General features: G+C 41.3%; 1 protein-coding gene across 2 annotated transcripts; it reads right to left on the reverse strand.

Moving 5' to 3' along the window:
• Positions 1 to 6,025: 6,025 nt before the first annotated feature.
• On the reverse strand, positions 6,026 to 16,824 carry LOC114031129 (zinc-alpha-2-glycoprotein-like). 2 transcript variants are annotated; one of them, XM_027846148.1, is made up of 6 exons: positions 16,676 to 16,824; positions 12,340 to 12,600; positions 11,051 to 11,317; positions 9,965 to 10,243; positions 9,703 to 9,819; positions 6,026 to 6,328 (listed from the first exon to the last, which is right to left on the reverse strand). In XM_027846148.1, the coding sequence occupies exons 1-6, from the start codon at positions 16,755 to 16,757 to the stop codon at positions 6,270 to 6,272; spliced, it is 1,065 nt and encodes a 354-aa protein (XP_027701949.1). In that variant the 5' UTR covers positions 16,758 to 16,824; the 3' UTR covers positions 6,026 to 6,269. The 2 variants fall into 2 exon arrangements, with proteins under 2 accessions (XP_027701949.1, XP_027701950.1); XM_027846149.1 differs by lacking the exon at positions 16,676 to 16,824 and adding an exon at positions 13,179 to 13,227.
• Between the last annotated feature and the right edge of the window lie 680 nt (positions 16,825 to 17,504).

Here is a 17,504-nt window from a genome sequence, read left to right on the forward strand (position 1 = left end):
CTTCTTCTTCTTCTTCTTCTTCTTCTTCTTCTTCTTCTTCTTCTTCTTCTTCTTCTTCTTCTTCTTCTTCTTCTTCTTCTTCTCCTTCTCCTCCTCCTCCTTTTCTTCTTTCTTCTTTTCCTTCCTCTTCAGAATAAAAAGTGTGGACATTTTGATAATTGTCTTTGAATGATACTGATTGTTTTTCAAAATGGATGGACCAATTTACAGTTCCAACAGTTCATTAACACATTTATCTTTTCACCTCACCCAACAAAAATTATTTCTCACTTTTGTTAGCTTTGTCAATTTGTTAGGTGTGTGCTGATACCACAGACTTATAGATGTTTTGTTTTGCATTTCTCTTGTGAATAATTTTGAGTCATCTTTTCGTATGGTTGCTAAGAGTTGCAATTCTTTTGAGAATTATTTGCTCATAAACTTTGATCACTTTTCTATTGGAGCACGAATGGTTTTTGGTCTTATATATTTTGATTAATTGCCTATATATCTTGATTATTAGAGCCTCATCAGAGATATTAGATACAAAGTTTTTCCCCCAGTAAACCATTTCATTTCTTATTGTAGTTGCACTAATTTTGTTCGTGCAAGTGGTTTTGGAGGTTTTCCTTGCTTAAAAGTGTCAGAATAAAAATTTCCATTTTGTGACTCAAAGATTGTGAACACTCAAGAGTGTTCTGGTTACTTATCTACACCTGTTAACACCCAATTATTGTGGACTGAAGAAATGAAAGTTTAATTCTACGAGCACATCAATTTGAAACAATTCATGCCAATTGCTAAACAAACTGGGACCAAATCTCCTCAGGTTAGTCCTGGACCCTAAATTTCTTGGGCAGACAGACTTTTATACATTAAAAACAATTAATCAAATAAGTCCAATTAATTAAAAGGAAACAACACAACGTTAAGGAATCTGATTTCTAATTGGATGAAGGATTAGGGACTTTTCAAGTGGGGAGGAGAGTGAACAGGTGCAATTCCCTGAAATTAGAAAAGGAGGTGTTCTACTCCCCCAAGTGCCTGTAAACAATTAAAGGAACATAGAAACAATAACTGATCAGTACAAAGCCAGTTTTGAGGTAAGACATGTGGGTTGCTTGAGATGTACAATTGTGGGAAAACTGTTTGCATCAACTTTTTTGTTTGACTGGGTTTCTGATCAACCTAACCTAGGTCCTTAGTTAAGGGTCTCTAAGCAGCAGGTAGAGGTGGTCCAGTTTCCTAGTCATGTAGGGCTAGGTTCAAATAATATGGTAAGGTTTTCTCACAATTGAATGTACTTTTCTTATAATACAGAAATTGAACTAGATCCATAAATGAATAGAAAAAGAATTGAGTTAGCTCCAGAACTGAGTCACAAGGTAGAGTCAGTGTGGTTCACTCAATTCCCACAATTAACTACTTGCTGTCTTAATTCCCTCAGTATCCTGATTTCTTTTCTGAAACTTCTCTTCTTCAACCCCTATTGACTGATCTCCTTGGCTAGAAATCATTTATATGACATTCCCAAGCCTTCCTATTTTTCTGTATATCCAGATTTCTTGATGAGAGTGGACTGGAAGTCATCCTTTTCATATTCACCAGCCATAACATATAAGATGCCATGACTCTTTCATCCCAATGCATCTATTTTCAGTTCTTGTCCAGGTTCTCTATACCTGTTTTTGGTTCTTGGCTACTTTCCAATACCACCAGCGAGGGCAACATCATTTCAGTCAATGTCAGAGTTGTGTGTAGTCAGTGTATTTAGGCAGAGAAGGCAATTCAACCATAATTATGAGAGAAATGATTATTTCTCTCTCAAATTAATAATAAATTATTGAATTAGGACCAGGATTTTTTCAGGCGTATGTAGGTCGTTAAGTCTCTAAAGGACATTGCTGATGGATGAGATTGCCAAAATCCTTGGAGTACATGCCTTTTGGGGTACATGCTTGTTGATCCTGGATAAGAGACTCCATCCAACTAGAGAACATTACAGAGAATTTAATCTAAGGTGAATTCTGGACCATTGTGTTCCATGTAGGCAGGCTAGATGGCCTGAGGCTGGGAGTAATATGACTTAAGATAGTCTCTCTTTGTCCAATCAGTCACATTCCCCAGCCCTTCATTAGACTAGGTCTACATCTCATTATAATATTCATTCTCTCATTACTTGTTAACCAGTCAGAATTGATTGCTACCCTCAGGGTAGCATACCCTCAGGTATGCCTATCAGGGCATTTAAACATTGAATGGGTTCCATGAGGACTCTTTGGCATTTGTGAGTGCCACATATCCCTTTTATTATATGCTAACAGGATTAATAAAGTGATTACTTACTCAGAAACTATGTCTCTTGAACTTTTTATACATCACAGCTAGTATATAAGACCCTGACCCATTTAATAATGCTAGTATCCTCTTAGGTTGGTCCTTTGGGCAGCAGGCTCAAGAGGATGGCAATCAACTCTGATTGGTTAACAATTAATGAGAGAATGAATACTACAATGAGGGGCTGAATCTGAATTTTGATTATATCACCCACTTCTAAATTACGCCCCCCCAATTGCCTTGGGCAATCTATTCAAAGAATTTATCCCCACCCAAACCTTAGTAGAACACAATGACTGCTCCACCTGGGTGGGGTCTAGATAGAGGAGAAGGTTAGTTCAACCTTCAGAGACTACAGTCTTGAAATGAGGATTAAGAAAAGGGAGAAATATGAATCTTCCCAAATCACTGATTATTAATAATCATTTCTCTCATTTGATATAGTGAAGCAGCCTGACTACTGCTATAAAATCCTCAGTGCTGGGTCTCATTGGGTGTGTTCTTTGCCCTGCTGGGGCAAAGAGAACTTGGGAACCAAGGAAACTCTAGTTTGTGGTGGAGGTGTCCAATATGAGCACTTGGTGTATCTGTGATTCTTTCAGTTCCTTACTATAGTACATTAAGGTAAAAACTCTTGAGAGTACCCTAAGTACTTGATGGAATTTGTCTTCATATGGATCTGATCAAGGGGTCTTTAAACTGATTGCTTTATTTGGCCTCATGGCTTGGGTTAAAGCTAAAACCTAGATTTGGGAATTTCCAGGAAATTGGTACTTGGGAAGTTGATACAAACAAGAGCTTTATTACTATGCAGCAAGCACAGCAGATACATGCACAATACAGCAGTATCAACAGAAAGGAGTTCATTCCCACAGATGTAAGAAACCCACCCAATATGAAGGGGAGGAAGATGTGTCAGGGAAGAAATGTGCTCAAAGTTAGGGGTTACGTGGTGAAATTATATACCCAAAGAATGGGCTTGGTTGAGAACAGGTAATTGGTGCCAGATGCAGGACAGAGTATTTCTAATCAGACTCAGATGTATTAGAGAAGTTCCCAGGGTTCCTTGTTGGGGCCAGGCTTGGATAGGAAGAGTTTCTTTATTGAGGACCACAGACTAAGTTAGCTATCTAAGGCAGCAGCAGAAGACTAACTCAGGACCCCTGTACCAGGTTAAGAGTTTCATCCAATCAAAAGCTATGAGGATCATTTACCTGATTCAGAGTTAACATAGATCAAAACAGTGGAAAAGTACAAACATGTCTTTCTTATTTGCTTTTATAGACATTCAGACCACTTAGCCCAAGGTAGTCCTTATTGGGGTCCTATTACTATAACATCAATCTATAACTATAATATCAACCAATATAAAGCTTACAATGATCACACTGATCCATGGAGCTTAGATGGAAAAAGCTGCCCATGTTCAGCAACTAGGATGTCCTGTATTCAAGAGGAGCATATTCAATAAAGAAGGATGTGGAATACTTTTACATATATGGAAGATATATTAATACACAGAAATCCTCAAACCTTAAAATGCATTTACATGATAGTTACTATTATCATAATCACCACGGGTCTTTATGTTAATTTAGCTACCTTATCAACTCCAAGGTTCCTTCTAGCTTTAAATTTATGATCTTGTCAATATTCTCCTTGCTAAAAAAAAAAAATTATATAACAACAATTATATTATCACAGCTAGGTGGTACCACGGATAGAGCACTAGACCTGAATTCAAATCCTACCTCACAAACTTACTAGCTGTGTGACCCTGGCAAGTCACTTAACCTCTGTCTACCTCAGTTTCCTCATCTGTAAAATAGGAGTAATAGTAGGACCTACCTCACTGAGTGCTGTGAGGACAAAATGAGATAATATTTGAAGGAGTGTTGCAAACCTTAAAGTGCTGTATTAATGTTAATTTTAATATTATTATTATAAAAATAAAAGGCAATTACAAGATTAATAAATAATGTGAAACTTGATTCAATGCCAAAACATTATACGTTGTTGTAAGACAACATGGAGAATAGAACAAAACCAAAAGGAGTAATTTCTACATGATGTGTCATGTAGCTCTTAAATATGGAGAAGAAAAAGTCTCTTAGTGTAGTCTATGATATTAATGGGAAACAACACAATGTAGTGGAGAAGAATGCTGGAATTAGAGTTATGAAAGTCCTGCTTCCAATGTCCACCAGCTGTGTGGCCACAGAGAAGTAATCCAACCTCTCCAAGACTCTGGCTATCTATCTGCAAAATGGGGACAAGAATTGGCACAGTCTTGGTCCAGGGTGCCTACATCCAAGAGTTAGGGGAGAGGATGCTTCCTATCCATACTTACTACTGTATTCATGCTTCACTTCACATACTTCTGCTTCCATGTTGTGTCCTCTGACCTTCACCCCAAGGGTCTTCCCTCTTCTCCAAGTTCACCTTCCCTCCCTACTCACTCAGGGGTTCAGGCAATGGAGATGGGCCACCTCATCTTCTGGTATGTCTGTGCCTGTGGTCAGTACATAATCTGGAATACTGTGTTCTGGCTGTGGGGCCAAATTTTAGGAAGGCAGCCATCATCATGAGGAAGGGAAAGGGACTTGGGTTTATGCCTTGTAGGTATCAGCAGAAGGAATTATGTGTGGTTAGCTTTGTAAAGAAAAGACTCAGGGGTATATCATAGTTGTCTTCTATTTGAAGGACTATCAGAAGAAAGATGGATCAGGCTTATGCTGTTTGGCTCAAGAGGGCAGAAGCAGGAGTAAAGTTTGGGAGTCACAAAAAGCAAAATCCACACTTGATGTCAAGAAATCTCCCAACAATGAAAACTATCCAAACACGAAATTCCTCATTCAGGAGGTAGTGGGCTCCCTGTCGCTGGAAGTATTCAAGTAAAAACAAGATGACCTGTTGTTGAAGATTTTATATACAGAAGTCTCAGTCAGGTATGATTTGAACTAGATGGCTCCTGAGATCTTGGAGATTCTGTGAAGTCCTTACAGATCTGTAAATTCACCCCAGCTCCTCATCTTTTGCCTTTGTCTTATTATTATCTTTTACCCTCATCATCCTACAATCCCAAGAGAGGCTTAAAAAGAGCATTATATGAAAAGACCTTGAATAAATTTCTGATGGGATAACAGTATCAACCTTTTTGTTCCTCAGTTTCCCCATTTGTAAAATGAATGGATTAGTATCAATTATATCTAAAGGCTCTTCAACATCTAAACCTTCGATGCTATTATGCTAATTTTACAAACGGATAAACCAAAGTTCAAGTGACTTGCCCAGGGAGGAAGTGTCAAGCCAAGATTAAGCTAAATGATCTTCAAGGGCCCTTCTAGATCCAACGTCCCAGGAATCAAACAGGGGGTCACCCACAATATCCTAGGAATCAAACAGGGGTCCCAGTTTGGGGGTACATAGTACCACTGTATGTTCCACATTAAATGAAAATGTTTGGACTTAAGTATTGGACTTGGTGGCAGGAAGACCTAAGTCTGAACCCTATCTCAGATTCTTACCAATTGTGGAACCCTAAGCAATCTACTTAATCACTCTGAGATAGTCTTCAGGTGAAAATGGGAATAATAATAATAACAGAATCAGCTCCCAGGTTGTGAAGATCAAATGAGATATTTGTCAAGAGCTTTGCAAACCTTAAAGCAATATAGAAATGTGAATACATAATCATCATCATCAATATTATTGTTATAGTTGTTGTTGTTATTGTGATTGTTGTCATTGTTAGGAGGTAGATGGACTTTGACAGCCCCAGCACTAGATGGAGGCAAGAGAACATTCACAGCTGAAAAACTCCATTGATGGTTAGGATCATGGTGGAGGTGAAAGTTAGCCTTAGGGATGCCAATCATGACCCATTCACCTCTGCAGGGGAGAGCTCTCTAGGAAGGGAGAGTGTAGACAGCCTGCTTGTCTCCCACATTCTTCTATTGCAGAGGAATTTCAGGAGGGGAGGGCGAAGGTCCTTCCAGATGACTGCTCATTCCTGTGGAAAAAAAGATTACTGGGTTAAACCCCCGTTAGCTCTCCATGGCCCCTCTTGGCACCCTCATGCTGAGGGGAGAAATGGGGAGAGGAGTAACACCTAGCTCCTAGAATCTCACTCAAACACATGGCTTTGTGCCCTTGGCCCCACCCCAAAGATTCTCTTTTCTTTTGTGATTCCCCTTCTTACCTGCACCACTTTTGTACCTTGGATGGGGCCAGTGTTGCCTCTCCCTAAAATGCATTCCCTGTTCATATACTTTTTTCAAAACAAATGAAAAGCACCATAGTTGACCTTCAGTCTTTGTGGGATCTTAAGAGGTCGTCTCATTCTACTTTTGGACAGCTCCTGCCTCTGGGTTAGAGCATATCTGGTCTTAATTCAAAGGTGCCTAATTAGACCATCTTCCTGATTTGAAATAGCCTATTTTGTTCTGTTCTCTGGCCTACCCTGAAAACCTCAAGACATTTCTATAAAAGAACCCTTACCTCCCAGATCCATCTGTGTGATACTATGAATACTGCTTTTGGGTCCAACCTGTGATTTCATCAGGGAACTCCCCGTGGGGAATCTCTCTTTACTAATGCAGTTTGATGACTCTTTTTGCAACTGATAGCTTTAGCAAGTTGCCCGTAGCATTAAGAGGTTAAATTATTTGCCCAAGATTATTCTGCCAGTGTGTGTCAGAGACCCAGGCCATCCTGAATAAAAGCTTGGTTCTTTAGCCACTATACCCCATTGCCTCTTACTTACTACTTGACTCTCTCATAGAAGGGAAGTTGAAGGAACTAGACACATTTACTCTAGAGAAGAGATGATTCAGGGGAACATGGCTACTGTCGTCAAGTATTGGAAAGATTATCATATGGAGGAGAGATTAGGTTTTTCCCCCCTGTTTGGCATCACATGGCAGAAGCAGAAACAATGGGTGGAAATTGTAAAGGAGAAAATTTAGACTTGATGTCTGGGGAAAAAAATCTTCCTAATAATGAGAGCTGTCCAAAAGTAGACTGGGCTGCCTCAGGACAGTGGATTCCCTTCTTTGGGGGAAGTTAAGCTAGATATGGATGAACAGTTGTGTAAATTATAATGAGGATTCCTTTTGTGTGGGGGTGGTTTTAAAGGCCGATGAAGTTCCCTCCAGTTCTCAAATGATGTGATTCTGGGATTTTGTTGCTAGCAGGCACTTAAAAAATCCATAGTTTTGTCACTGTGTGCCCACCCTTCCTTCATCAAACACAATGAATCCCTTCCATATCTTAGTAGATAACCTTCAAAAGTTGCTATGATTGGAGAACTGCACAGCCAATCACTGGGATTTAATTTGGCTGGAGATGGCTGTCCAACTTTGTAGGAGCTTCAGCACTACTGACATAACCTTTGGGAAGCTGGGATGACCATTATGCTACACTGAGGAATTGGAGAAGGAATTTTGTGTAGTAGTAGTAGTAGTAGTAGTAGTAGTAGTAGTAGTAGTAGTAACAATTACTTAATTCAATTTAATTCAATTCAACAAGCATTGATGAAGCACCCACAAAACTTCAGGCACTGGGACCTGGGATCTCATTAATTATTATTAAATTAAATTAAAGTTCCCTCCTATAATGCTGATTACAACCTATCCATGCCAGTCCAATAATGTGATTGTCCATATCCTCCCACAAATTCACCAATAGCGAGCCTCCCCAACATGTTGGGGACCTTCCTTGATTTTCCTGATATTGGGAGAATAGCAGTGGAGAACCTGGGCTGTCCACATGCCATCCCTCACCCTTTGCATGTGACACTCTTTTTCTATCATATGTTTCTCTGATAACAGCATTTCCTCTTCCTCTTAGAAGACCCTCAAAGGAAACTGCTCTATTACTCTCTCTCTGTGATATTGATTTTCTGTTCTCTGGAGCTAGTTTTGTTCCATGTTTCACAGCTGCACAAGAGTAGCAGAATACTGCTATGAAAATGGTGGGATTTTGTTTCTGAGAGACATTCAGGGTCATTAAAGGAGATCTGAAATTCTTTGAGGCCAATTGAGCTGACTCTGCTCCTGGTTAATTCTTGGCCCAACTTGTTCATTTGCACTGAGTGTCCCAGGTAGACTTATCTGATGGACCACCTCTTTGAATGCTCTTCCAACAAAATACCACAATCTAGCAATAAACATTCTTTATCCACTTGATCTTTTTTGTGTGGGTGGGCAAGTCAGCTTTCTTTGAGTGGTTGTGGATCTCTTCCATCATGTCCTGGGCAATCAGCACAATGTCATCCATAAAAAGCATTCAGAGCACCTCACCAACTATAGGGGATCTCTCTTCAACTTGAACTCTACTCTGAACCCCCTCCATTATAACAGCAAACTTTAATAAGTACACAGGTCCTTGTTTTATATGTTGAATGAATGAGTAATCGAAAAAAGTACTTGTTAACCACTCACTGTGTGCCAAGCTCTAAGTGCTAGGGAGACAAAAATGAACAAGCAAGACATTCCCTGTCACTCTAATAGGGAAAGACAACACATAAGGGAACTAGAGTTCAAATATGGGGGAGGTGGATTGGAAAGGGCAGGAATGTGGTATGGTGACCTGGATCTGAACAAGATAAAGTGAAAACTGATCAGAGCCCAGGGTCTTAGAGGCAGGGTCCTCTAGTGGAAGGAGATGGAGGACCAGAGCACAGACTTAGAAATATCAAATGTTTATAATCAAAGGGTTGATATATAGATGGGAGATACCTTGTTGGAATGTATAGATGGGAGACACCTTGTTGGAAGAGAGCACTGTCTTACTCTACTCAATAAAAAATTATTCATAGCCAACAAACTATAAGCAGAGGGGGATCTTGTATTCTCTAGATCTCAGTTTCTTCATCAGTAAAATAAGAGGATTGGGTGGTATGGCCCTTGGGCTTCTTTCCAGTTATAGAGCTGTGGTCCTAAGTCTGTGGTCTGAGTGTACATAAATAACTAATCAGGAGTTTGCTGGTAAATATTTAATCACTGGCTCTCCATAACTCTTCACACTTTAAATTTTAATGTGCATAATTAACATTTTCTTCATCACTTTCTTAAGTTTAGATAATCAACAAATCAATAAATCAACTCCTAATTCATAACATTTGCCATTTTCCAAGGTGTAGATTTTCACACTGAAAATTTAACAATTGGTTCTTGGGAACCAGTAGCAGGGTGGGATAATTCCAACATCAATAATGAGCCTTTTTCTTTCTGTTGTAATAATAATTATTACAGTTACATTTCTATAATAGTGTTAAGGTTATTAAGGCCCTTTCCACGTAATAACCCTATGAGGTTGCTAGGATACCAAGGCCTCTCAGGATCTCTCTTCCCTGTTCCTTTCCCTCTCTTCACACTTACACACCTGTCTTCCTTTTCTTCCATGTGATGAAGGTTCCAGCACAACTCAGCACCAGGATGATGACTGCCGTAATGCTCAGCACCATGGCCCAAGGCCTCTCCGTAGATGGCTTCCCAGGGACTTCAGGAATAAAGGACAACATAATCAGAGGTGAGAATTTCCCCACAAGGCAATGGGGAGTGTGGTGAATGGGAAGACAGGGGGAGGAAACTCCAAGAACTATCCTCCTTGGGATGAATTCAACTAATGTGGATGAGGTACTCACCTGGGAATATGCCTGGTGTTTCCAGCTCTCTGTGCTCTACCACGCAGGTGTAACCTGTCCCAGGGTCATTGAGTGGGAGCTCTAGTGTGACTTGGAGGTAGAAGGTGGCATCAGCATTGGGCAGGGTGCCACTGGAGCTCTCCTGCCCCCACACACCCAGTGCTCCATCCCTTTCCCAGTGAAGCATGATGGAGCGGGGGTAGAAGCCAGTGGCCCTGCAGAAGAGGGTGACTCTGCCATCAGGAGCATCATGTCGGGACACAGTCACATCAGGGGGAACTGATGGCAGAGAGTGAGAGAGAAGGGGTCAAGTCCAAAGCTCAGTGGTAATCTGCTCTTCACCTCACATTCATCTTGCTGCCAACTATTACCCTATTCTGTACCCCCCCGTGCTCATATAAGTATCTGGGCTGATGGGAGGAGCCTCAGATAATTTGGTACCAGATTTGGGGCTGTTTCTACACAGCATTATCACAAACTTGCCCTGTTGGAACAACATTTAATAACAATAGGTCAAGATTCTATGTGGCTTTAAAGTTTGCACAGTATGTTATTAGACACTATCTTGTTTGAGTCTCATGGCAGCCTGATAAAGAAAGTATTGTAGGCTTTTTTGCCTGGTCCAGCAGGATGGGGAAGTAAATAGAGGGCAGGGTCAGAAAAAACAGTATGGCTGGGTGACCTGGGCAAGTCCCTTAACTTCTGAACGCTCTGGCAACCCTCTGAGACTGGAAGTTGTAAAGAAGGTGCTGACCTACATTGGAAGAGAGATTTTCCTCCTTTAGAAATTGCCCATCCCAATGAACTCATAGGTCTGGATTCTAACACCATCCAGTCTAGGGAATACTCACTATGGAAGCTCCCTCTGTTGATGAAGAGAGTTGCCTGGAGATACTGAGAGATGATTTCCCCAGGGTGGCCCAGATAATGACTCGACCTGTAGGTGGGACCACAACCCAAGCCTCCCTATTCTTGTGCTATTTCTGCCTCTCAGAGGGAACACAGAGTTGGCCTCAAACCTTCTAGTTTGAGTTCTCCTCGTTCTCACCTGTTCTTAGTCCCCAAACAGAAACTATGAATTCTTACCATTTTCTCTCATGCTTGAATACTGTAGAATTTTCTTCATGCCATCGATACAATCTTCTTGTACATAGTGTTCCACTAGTTTGTTCCAGAAGGCATTGTCCCAGAGGGGCTTGAAGCGCTGGGCCTCAGGCTTCATGGCCACCCAGTGCCCCAGTTGCTCATCCAACCGGCAGAAGTCTTCACCATCCAAAGCAAACTGGAAGTGCTTGCTCACCTGGATATCCTTGTCCAGTGCACAGTCTACGAAAACTTGCAGTGTGTGGTTTTCTGTCGGGGGCAGAATATGGGTTGGAGTATTCTAGATGCAAGGAGTTCAGAGAGGCAGAGCAGGAAGGTTCTGGGAGGAAGACCAGGATTCATAGGTCCAACAATCCAAAAGGTGGAATTTTGTTGACTTTGGAGGTGGCTTATAAAGTTGGAATAAATTTTGATCGATGAGGTGATAGAAACATGTTACTTGCTTAATTCCTTATTTATCAATTAAGGGATAAGGCAATATCTAATTTGTGAAATATAACAGAGAAACACATGATTTCATCAGCCATCTTATTGGCTGGAATTGTAGAATGAGGGAATGTGCTCAATCCAATAGGCCCAGGTAAGCAACCCAAGAAACTTAGGACCTGGAAAATGACAGTGCCTCAAGGTCCTCAAATTAGTAGTGATAGATGAAGAGGAGAGACAATTAGGGATTAGTGTGGCATATTTTTCTACTCATGGACAAAGGAATGTCTACAGCTCAGTAATCAAGGTATATTTGAAAACTGGGAACAAAAGCTGGCTCCAAGGAGAGGAATTAGTGCCCTTTGAAACCTAGGCAATAAGGTAGTGCATGCAGTATAGTAGAAAAGATGCTAAATTTGGTGCCAGAGCTGGGTTCCTTCTCATCATGGTTCTGCTACATAATAACTGCATATGCTTGGGTAAGACATTTTCTTCGTCAAGGTTTCTTCCTCCATTAAATGAGGGAGTTGGGCTAAATGGCCTCTGAGGCCCCTTCCATAGACCCTAGGTCTATGATCCTATGATCTGGGCAAGTAGCTTAAACTCCCTGGGCCTCAGTTTTCTCCTGAGGAAGCTGGGCTAGATGGTCTCTGTGGTCCTCCTAACTCCAAATCTATAAGCCCAAGACCTATCCTGCATAGGTTGTCTGGCATACCCGGTGTGGTCTCTGTCTCTAGATGCCCAACTCAATGATATGGTTTCATGGAGAGGGGCCGATCGGACTCAGAGGAGGTTGATCAAGAGGGGAGGTATATATACGTTGGGGTTGAGTGGGACTGACTTACTCTCACTGTTGGTCTCGTTCTTTATGAAATTCTTGAAGGCCCAGATGAAACTTTTCTCAAGGCTTATCAGCTTCTTCTGTTTCTGTTCAATCTCTTTGGCTCCTAGGGCCTGGTACATCCAGGGTTTCTTCATCACAACTTGTTGGTTCTGTTTGTTGTAGTAGCATAGCTGAACATCATCCACAGAGCTGATCACGGTGAGGCTCAAGAGGGACCTTCTTGTGCCAATTGCAGTGAAATGGAAGTCATGGCTGTGGTAGGCTGAGAGAAAGGAGGGAAGGTAGGAAGAATGGGCATCCTGGGGGAGGGCCTCAGAACCCCAGTGCCTCCTCCCACCCAGCTTTCACCATTGGTGCAATAAATTGGGCTGGTATGGGAATGTGCCTGTTCCACAAGTTGGTCTGAAGGGGCAGAGTAGTACATAGTCATTTTAGTGAATACTAAAGCTAATAGCATAGCTTAATGAGAACATCTTGTTAACTCAGGCATTCACTGAGAGGCTACACCTTGCACTTTGTCATTTGGGACTCTTGTCTCAGAGTATAGGGAAGTTTCGTGAGGAGTAGGGATGGTTAGGGACTTCCCATCTCTGGGCCTTTGCATTAGAACTAGATATTCCCCATGCCTGGAATGATTTCCCTTCTTACCTTCATCTCTTAGAATCCTAGGCTTTCTTCAAGACTCAGCTCAAATATCATCTTCTTCAATCAAAGGGATCCTTTCCCCGCAGCCTCCTACCCCTCCCCCCTCCCCCCATGCTAATGCTTTTTTCTCAAGGTTATTTTTAATCTCCTCTGCATGTACCTTGCATAGATCTGGTGATATACATGTTTGCTCACCCATTGGAATATGGTTTCTGTGAGAGGAGGGATGTTGTCTGCCCTTTGTTTCCCCAGTATTTAGCATGATGGAAGGCACCTTGGTGTGATGGAAAGATCGTTGAAATCAGAATCAATCACTTAAGTTGGAATCCCAAATTTTCTTGCTATGAGCAAGTTACTTGATGTATCTGGGGTTCAGTTTTCTCATCTATAAAACAAGGGGACTGGTAAAAAAAAACAGTGCCCCAGACAGGAAAGGAAGCTGTGGACTGGGAAAATATCTTTGAGGAGGGTTTTATATCCAATGTATAAATGGAACTAAGATGACCAATAGCCATTTGCTAATAGATGAGGGATCAAGGGATGTGAATAAACAATTCTTAAAAGAATAATTGCAAACTTTTAACAATCCAATGTAAGATAAGTCCACATGACCAGTAATAAGAGAAATGCAAATCAAAACAACACTGTAATTTCAGCTCATGTTCAGCAAATTGTGAAAGATGACAAAAGATGGGAATCATCAATGTTGGAGGGGCTGTGGAAAAACAGGCACACCTCCGCATTGTTGGTGGAGTTCTGAATTTGTTCATCCATTATGGAAAGCAATTTTGAATTATACTATTTATAAACTAATTATATCCAGAGGTACTACTGTTGGGTGCATCCCAAAGAGGTTTAAAAAAATCAGAAAGAAAGGCCCAATGATATCATTATGCTAAGCTTCTATTTACTATCATTCTTTGAAGCTCTCACCCAAGTGAGAAGTCCTCAATGTTGGCCCCAGAAAATGTGGCAAGGCCAGAGTTTCTTGAATTTCCCTAGAAGCTTTTCTCAATTTTCACTTCTTGGGATAGGGTTACTCTTGCTAGCTGCCATATCTGTCTCCCAAGGAACCATGGGAACATGTTTAACTCTTTCATGCCCTGACTGCCTCAGTTCCATACCCTCTAGCTATGAATGAAGCACAAGCACATTCTCCAATGTGAAATACCTCTCCAAATAGCTACCATTGCCTGGGGTCACCACCATAGGTGTGCATTGCACATTTAGTTAAAGTGTACCCAAAGAATTTTATATTTCTTTTTGGAGACAAAGATTTATTGACTACTCAAATATAAGGATAGGTATTGAGATTAGAGCTGTGATTTCATTGGCATAGGGAACTCTTCTACTCCCTTTACTAATTCAATTTATAGTCTCAGAGAGTTGCTAAGAACACAGAGAGGTAAAAAGACTTGCCATCAGTCAGTTAGTCAATATACATTTATTAAGCATCTACTACGTGCCCAGGGCTATGGAACCAGAACGCATTAGATGTGAGGCTTGAAGCCAGGTCTTCCCGGCTCTGAGGCCAGCTCTGTATCCACTATGCCCACAGCTTCTCAAACATAAAGGACAATGTTTTTATTCATCAAACTAAAGAAATTAGAATTTTACAAAACAACTTTACAAAAGTACCCAGAATCATACAGAATTTGGGAGTTGGTAGGGACCTTGGTGATCATCTCATCTACCCCATAAATAAAAGGAAAGGCCACAATCACACTTGACAAATGGTGACACAGATTCTGCTTGAAGACCCCCAGGGAAGGTGTCCATCATTTGTCCAAGCAGCTCCTACCCCTTTGGAATGGCCCTTCCCCTTAGGAAGTTCGCCCTGACACTAAGTCTCTTTGCATCTCCCACCCATTGCTATTTCTGGGTCCACATTGGTAATAATTTAAGATCGATTGAGCCCCAATAAGGGCCAAAAACCTGAATTAATATTTTCTCTCTGAGTGAACTAAAAATGCCCCTTTCTGTGTCAGCAACTTCGGGACCAGCTGAAACTGACCAGCATTCTTCCTCTTTGTGATAACTAAGGACACAATACCTGGGACCAGACACTCTCTTGAATGGTGGGACTTTTCTTATATTGGTATCCTATGGACATATGTTATGTAGAGAAAACATAGATATCCTGGATCTATAATTTCAATTGACACTTTGACATTCTCCTATTTTATTGTGTTTACAACCTATTCAACTAAGAAACTTCCTTTCTCATGCTAGAAAAACATATGGAGGCTGTATTTTGTTTTTTTTTTTTTTTTTTTTTGAGTAACACAGACTTCCTGAGTCAGGGTTTAAATGTCCTCCTAAAATTGCTTGAGTCAGTCAGAGTTAAACCTCTGGCTCCATGTACATGTTGCTAACTTAAGGGAATAAACAATATGAATTTTCTTATCACCTAGTTTGTTGCCTCTTTAACCAACTTTCAGGTCGACAACATAGGGCAATCCTTTCATACGACAGTTCTCCAGATGCGGTTATTATGCCCTTTGGAATGTTTTCTTCTTAAGGCTGAACATCCTGATTTCCTTCAGTTCATCCTCATGTGATAAACTCATAGTTATAGCTCTGTCCTTAAACTCTCTGGTTATGTCCCTGTTCATATGCCTTTGTGTCTGTGTCTTATCTCAGAGTTTCATAGTGGGAAGGAACCTCAGAATTCTGATCCAATTTGTCCAATATGAACCTGAGAAAGAACTCCCCTTACAGCATGCCTGACTAGTGGCCATCTTGATTTCATTTGAAGACCTCCAAAGAGGAAGGAAGCAAGCCTTTATAAAGTATGTGCTAGGCACAGTGCTAAGTAATGTGCAAATATCTGCTCATTTGATCCTCACAGCAACCCTAGCAGGTGTGTCTTATTATTATCTCCATTTTATAGTTGAGCAAACTGACTCAGTCAGTGGTTAAGTAACTTGCCCAGGGTCACCTGGGTCAGTAAGTGTTGAAGGCTGGATTTGAACTCAGGTCTTTCTCCATCTAGTCTCAGCACTGTTTCCACCATGCCATCTAGCTCCCTGTCAGCTTTGGAAGCAGAAGAACTAAGTGGGAACCTTCATGACTGCTTGTAACTGCCTGAGCTCCTTTCCCCCAGGGTAAAAAGAAAAAGTGGGAGGGATCAGGGACTTGACTCCGGATGGGGAAATGAGAAAGTGGTGTTTCTAGGAAAGTCTGTTTAAGACAGTACCCTTTTATGTAGAAGAGGACTATTCTTTGCCATTTATTTTTGCCCGACTATTCATTAAATGAAAGAATAGAATTAGATAGAATAGAATCTTTTGAATAGAAATCAGTGTGGAAGAAAAACTTTGGTTGGGCTCAGAACTGGATTTTTGACACTAAGTGTGATATAGACCTAGGTTCAGGGATCTAGCTTTCAAGAGGAATTATAACTTTCATTTCTTTAGGCAACGCTTAAATGCCCGAATCTTGTAACTCTACTAGTCTTGGGGCCTCTTGAGGACGGGCACTGTGTCTCCCTCATGGAAAAAGAGCTTCCTAAAGGCAGACTGTGTCTCCTCCCCCAATCCTAGGTAGTACATCTATGGCCTTGGGAAGTCTCTTAACTTACCTAGATCTATCTTTCCTAATGTGTAAAATGAGAGAGTTGGACCACATGGCCTCTGGGGTCCCTTCCAGCTCTAAAATTATGAGCCTTCCTGCTGTTTCACCAGACTCACCTGCCTGGGTGATCCTCACAGCAAAGCATCCTAGAATGAGCATCCAAGTGAACAATGACTTCTCCCTCTTCTCACTTGCCATCTTGTTCTGAAGACACACTATGTGGCATCCTCAACAGCCCATCCAGAATAGACACGCTTTAGGCCCCACGTTTTTACCTTTTGCAGAGCCCGAATGGGAAAAGATGCCTCTATATACACATAGTGGCCCCTATGCCTCATTCTCTCTTCCCCTATGATTGGATCTATCAAGTTCATTTTATCCTGTCATTGTTGGTTGGGGCATCTGTTGCCAGGTAGAGCTTGTCTCAGAATAAAGGGCATCAGAACAGAAGTGAAATGAAGACTGTGGGGAGGACAGGAAACCTTTGAGCATAATCACCATCTGATGTCAGAGCAGGAATTGGCCCAATGCCAAACATGTGGGTGGCATTCATGAGTGTTAGCTTAATGTTAGTGTTAGAACTGAGTGTGGAATCCGATGGAGAAGACATCAACTCATGACCTACTTTTTTAGGGGAGACAGTCCTTGCCCTCAGGGAGCCCCTAGTCTTATAGAGAAGAAATAGCACCTACCTTGAGATGGCCCTATTTTGATAGTGGGAACCATTGTTACACTTGTTAGTCTCTTGAACCTAAAGCAGAGGAGCACCTTGATGGTTGGAGAGGTTGGGTGCACTTGCCCCAAAGGCTCAGTTCCACTCTGCACTCTCCCATTATAATGTCACCCCACTTGGATGGAGACAGTGGTATGAAATGATGGAAAGAGCGCTAGACCCAGAGTCAGAAAACTTGAGTTTGGATCCTCCATCATACATTTATAAACCTC

The sequence above is a fragment of the Vombatus ursinus genome, unplaced genomic scaffold (assembly GCF_900497805.2).
Source record: "Vombatus ursinus unplaced genomic scaffold, bare-nosed wombat genome assembly UNPS02015066.1, whole genome shotgun sequence".
Taxonomy (NCBI): domain Eukaryota; kingdom Metazoa; phylum Chordata; class Mammalia; order Diprotodontia; family Vombatidae; genus Vombatus; species Vombatus ursinus.

Coding starts and splice junctions, on each gene's coding strand:
- LOC114031129 (XM_027846148.1), bottom strand. CDS start 16,757: ATGGCAAGTGAGAAGAGGGAGAAGTCATTGTTCACTTGGATGCTCATT. Junction 10,244..11,050: donor TTCAAGCATGAGAGAAAATG/GTAAGAATTCAT, acceptor CTCTGCCATCAG/TTCCCCCTGATGTGACTGTG. Junction 6,329..9,702: donor ATGGAAGAAAAGGAAGACAG/GTGTGTAAGTGT, acceptor TTTTTTCCACAG/GAATGAGCAGTCATCTGGAA.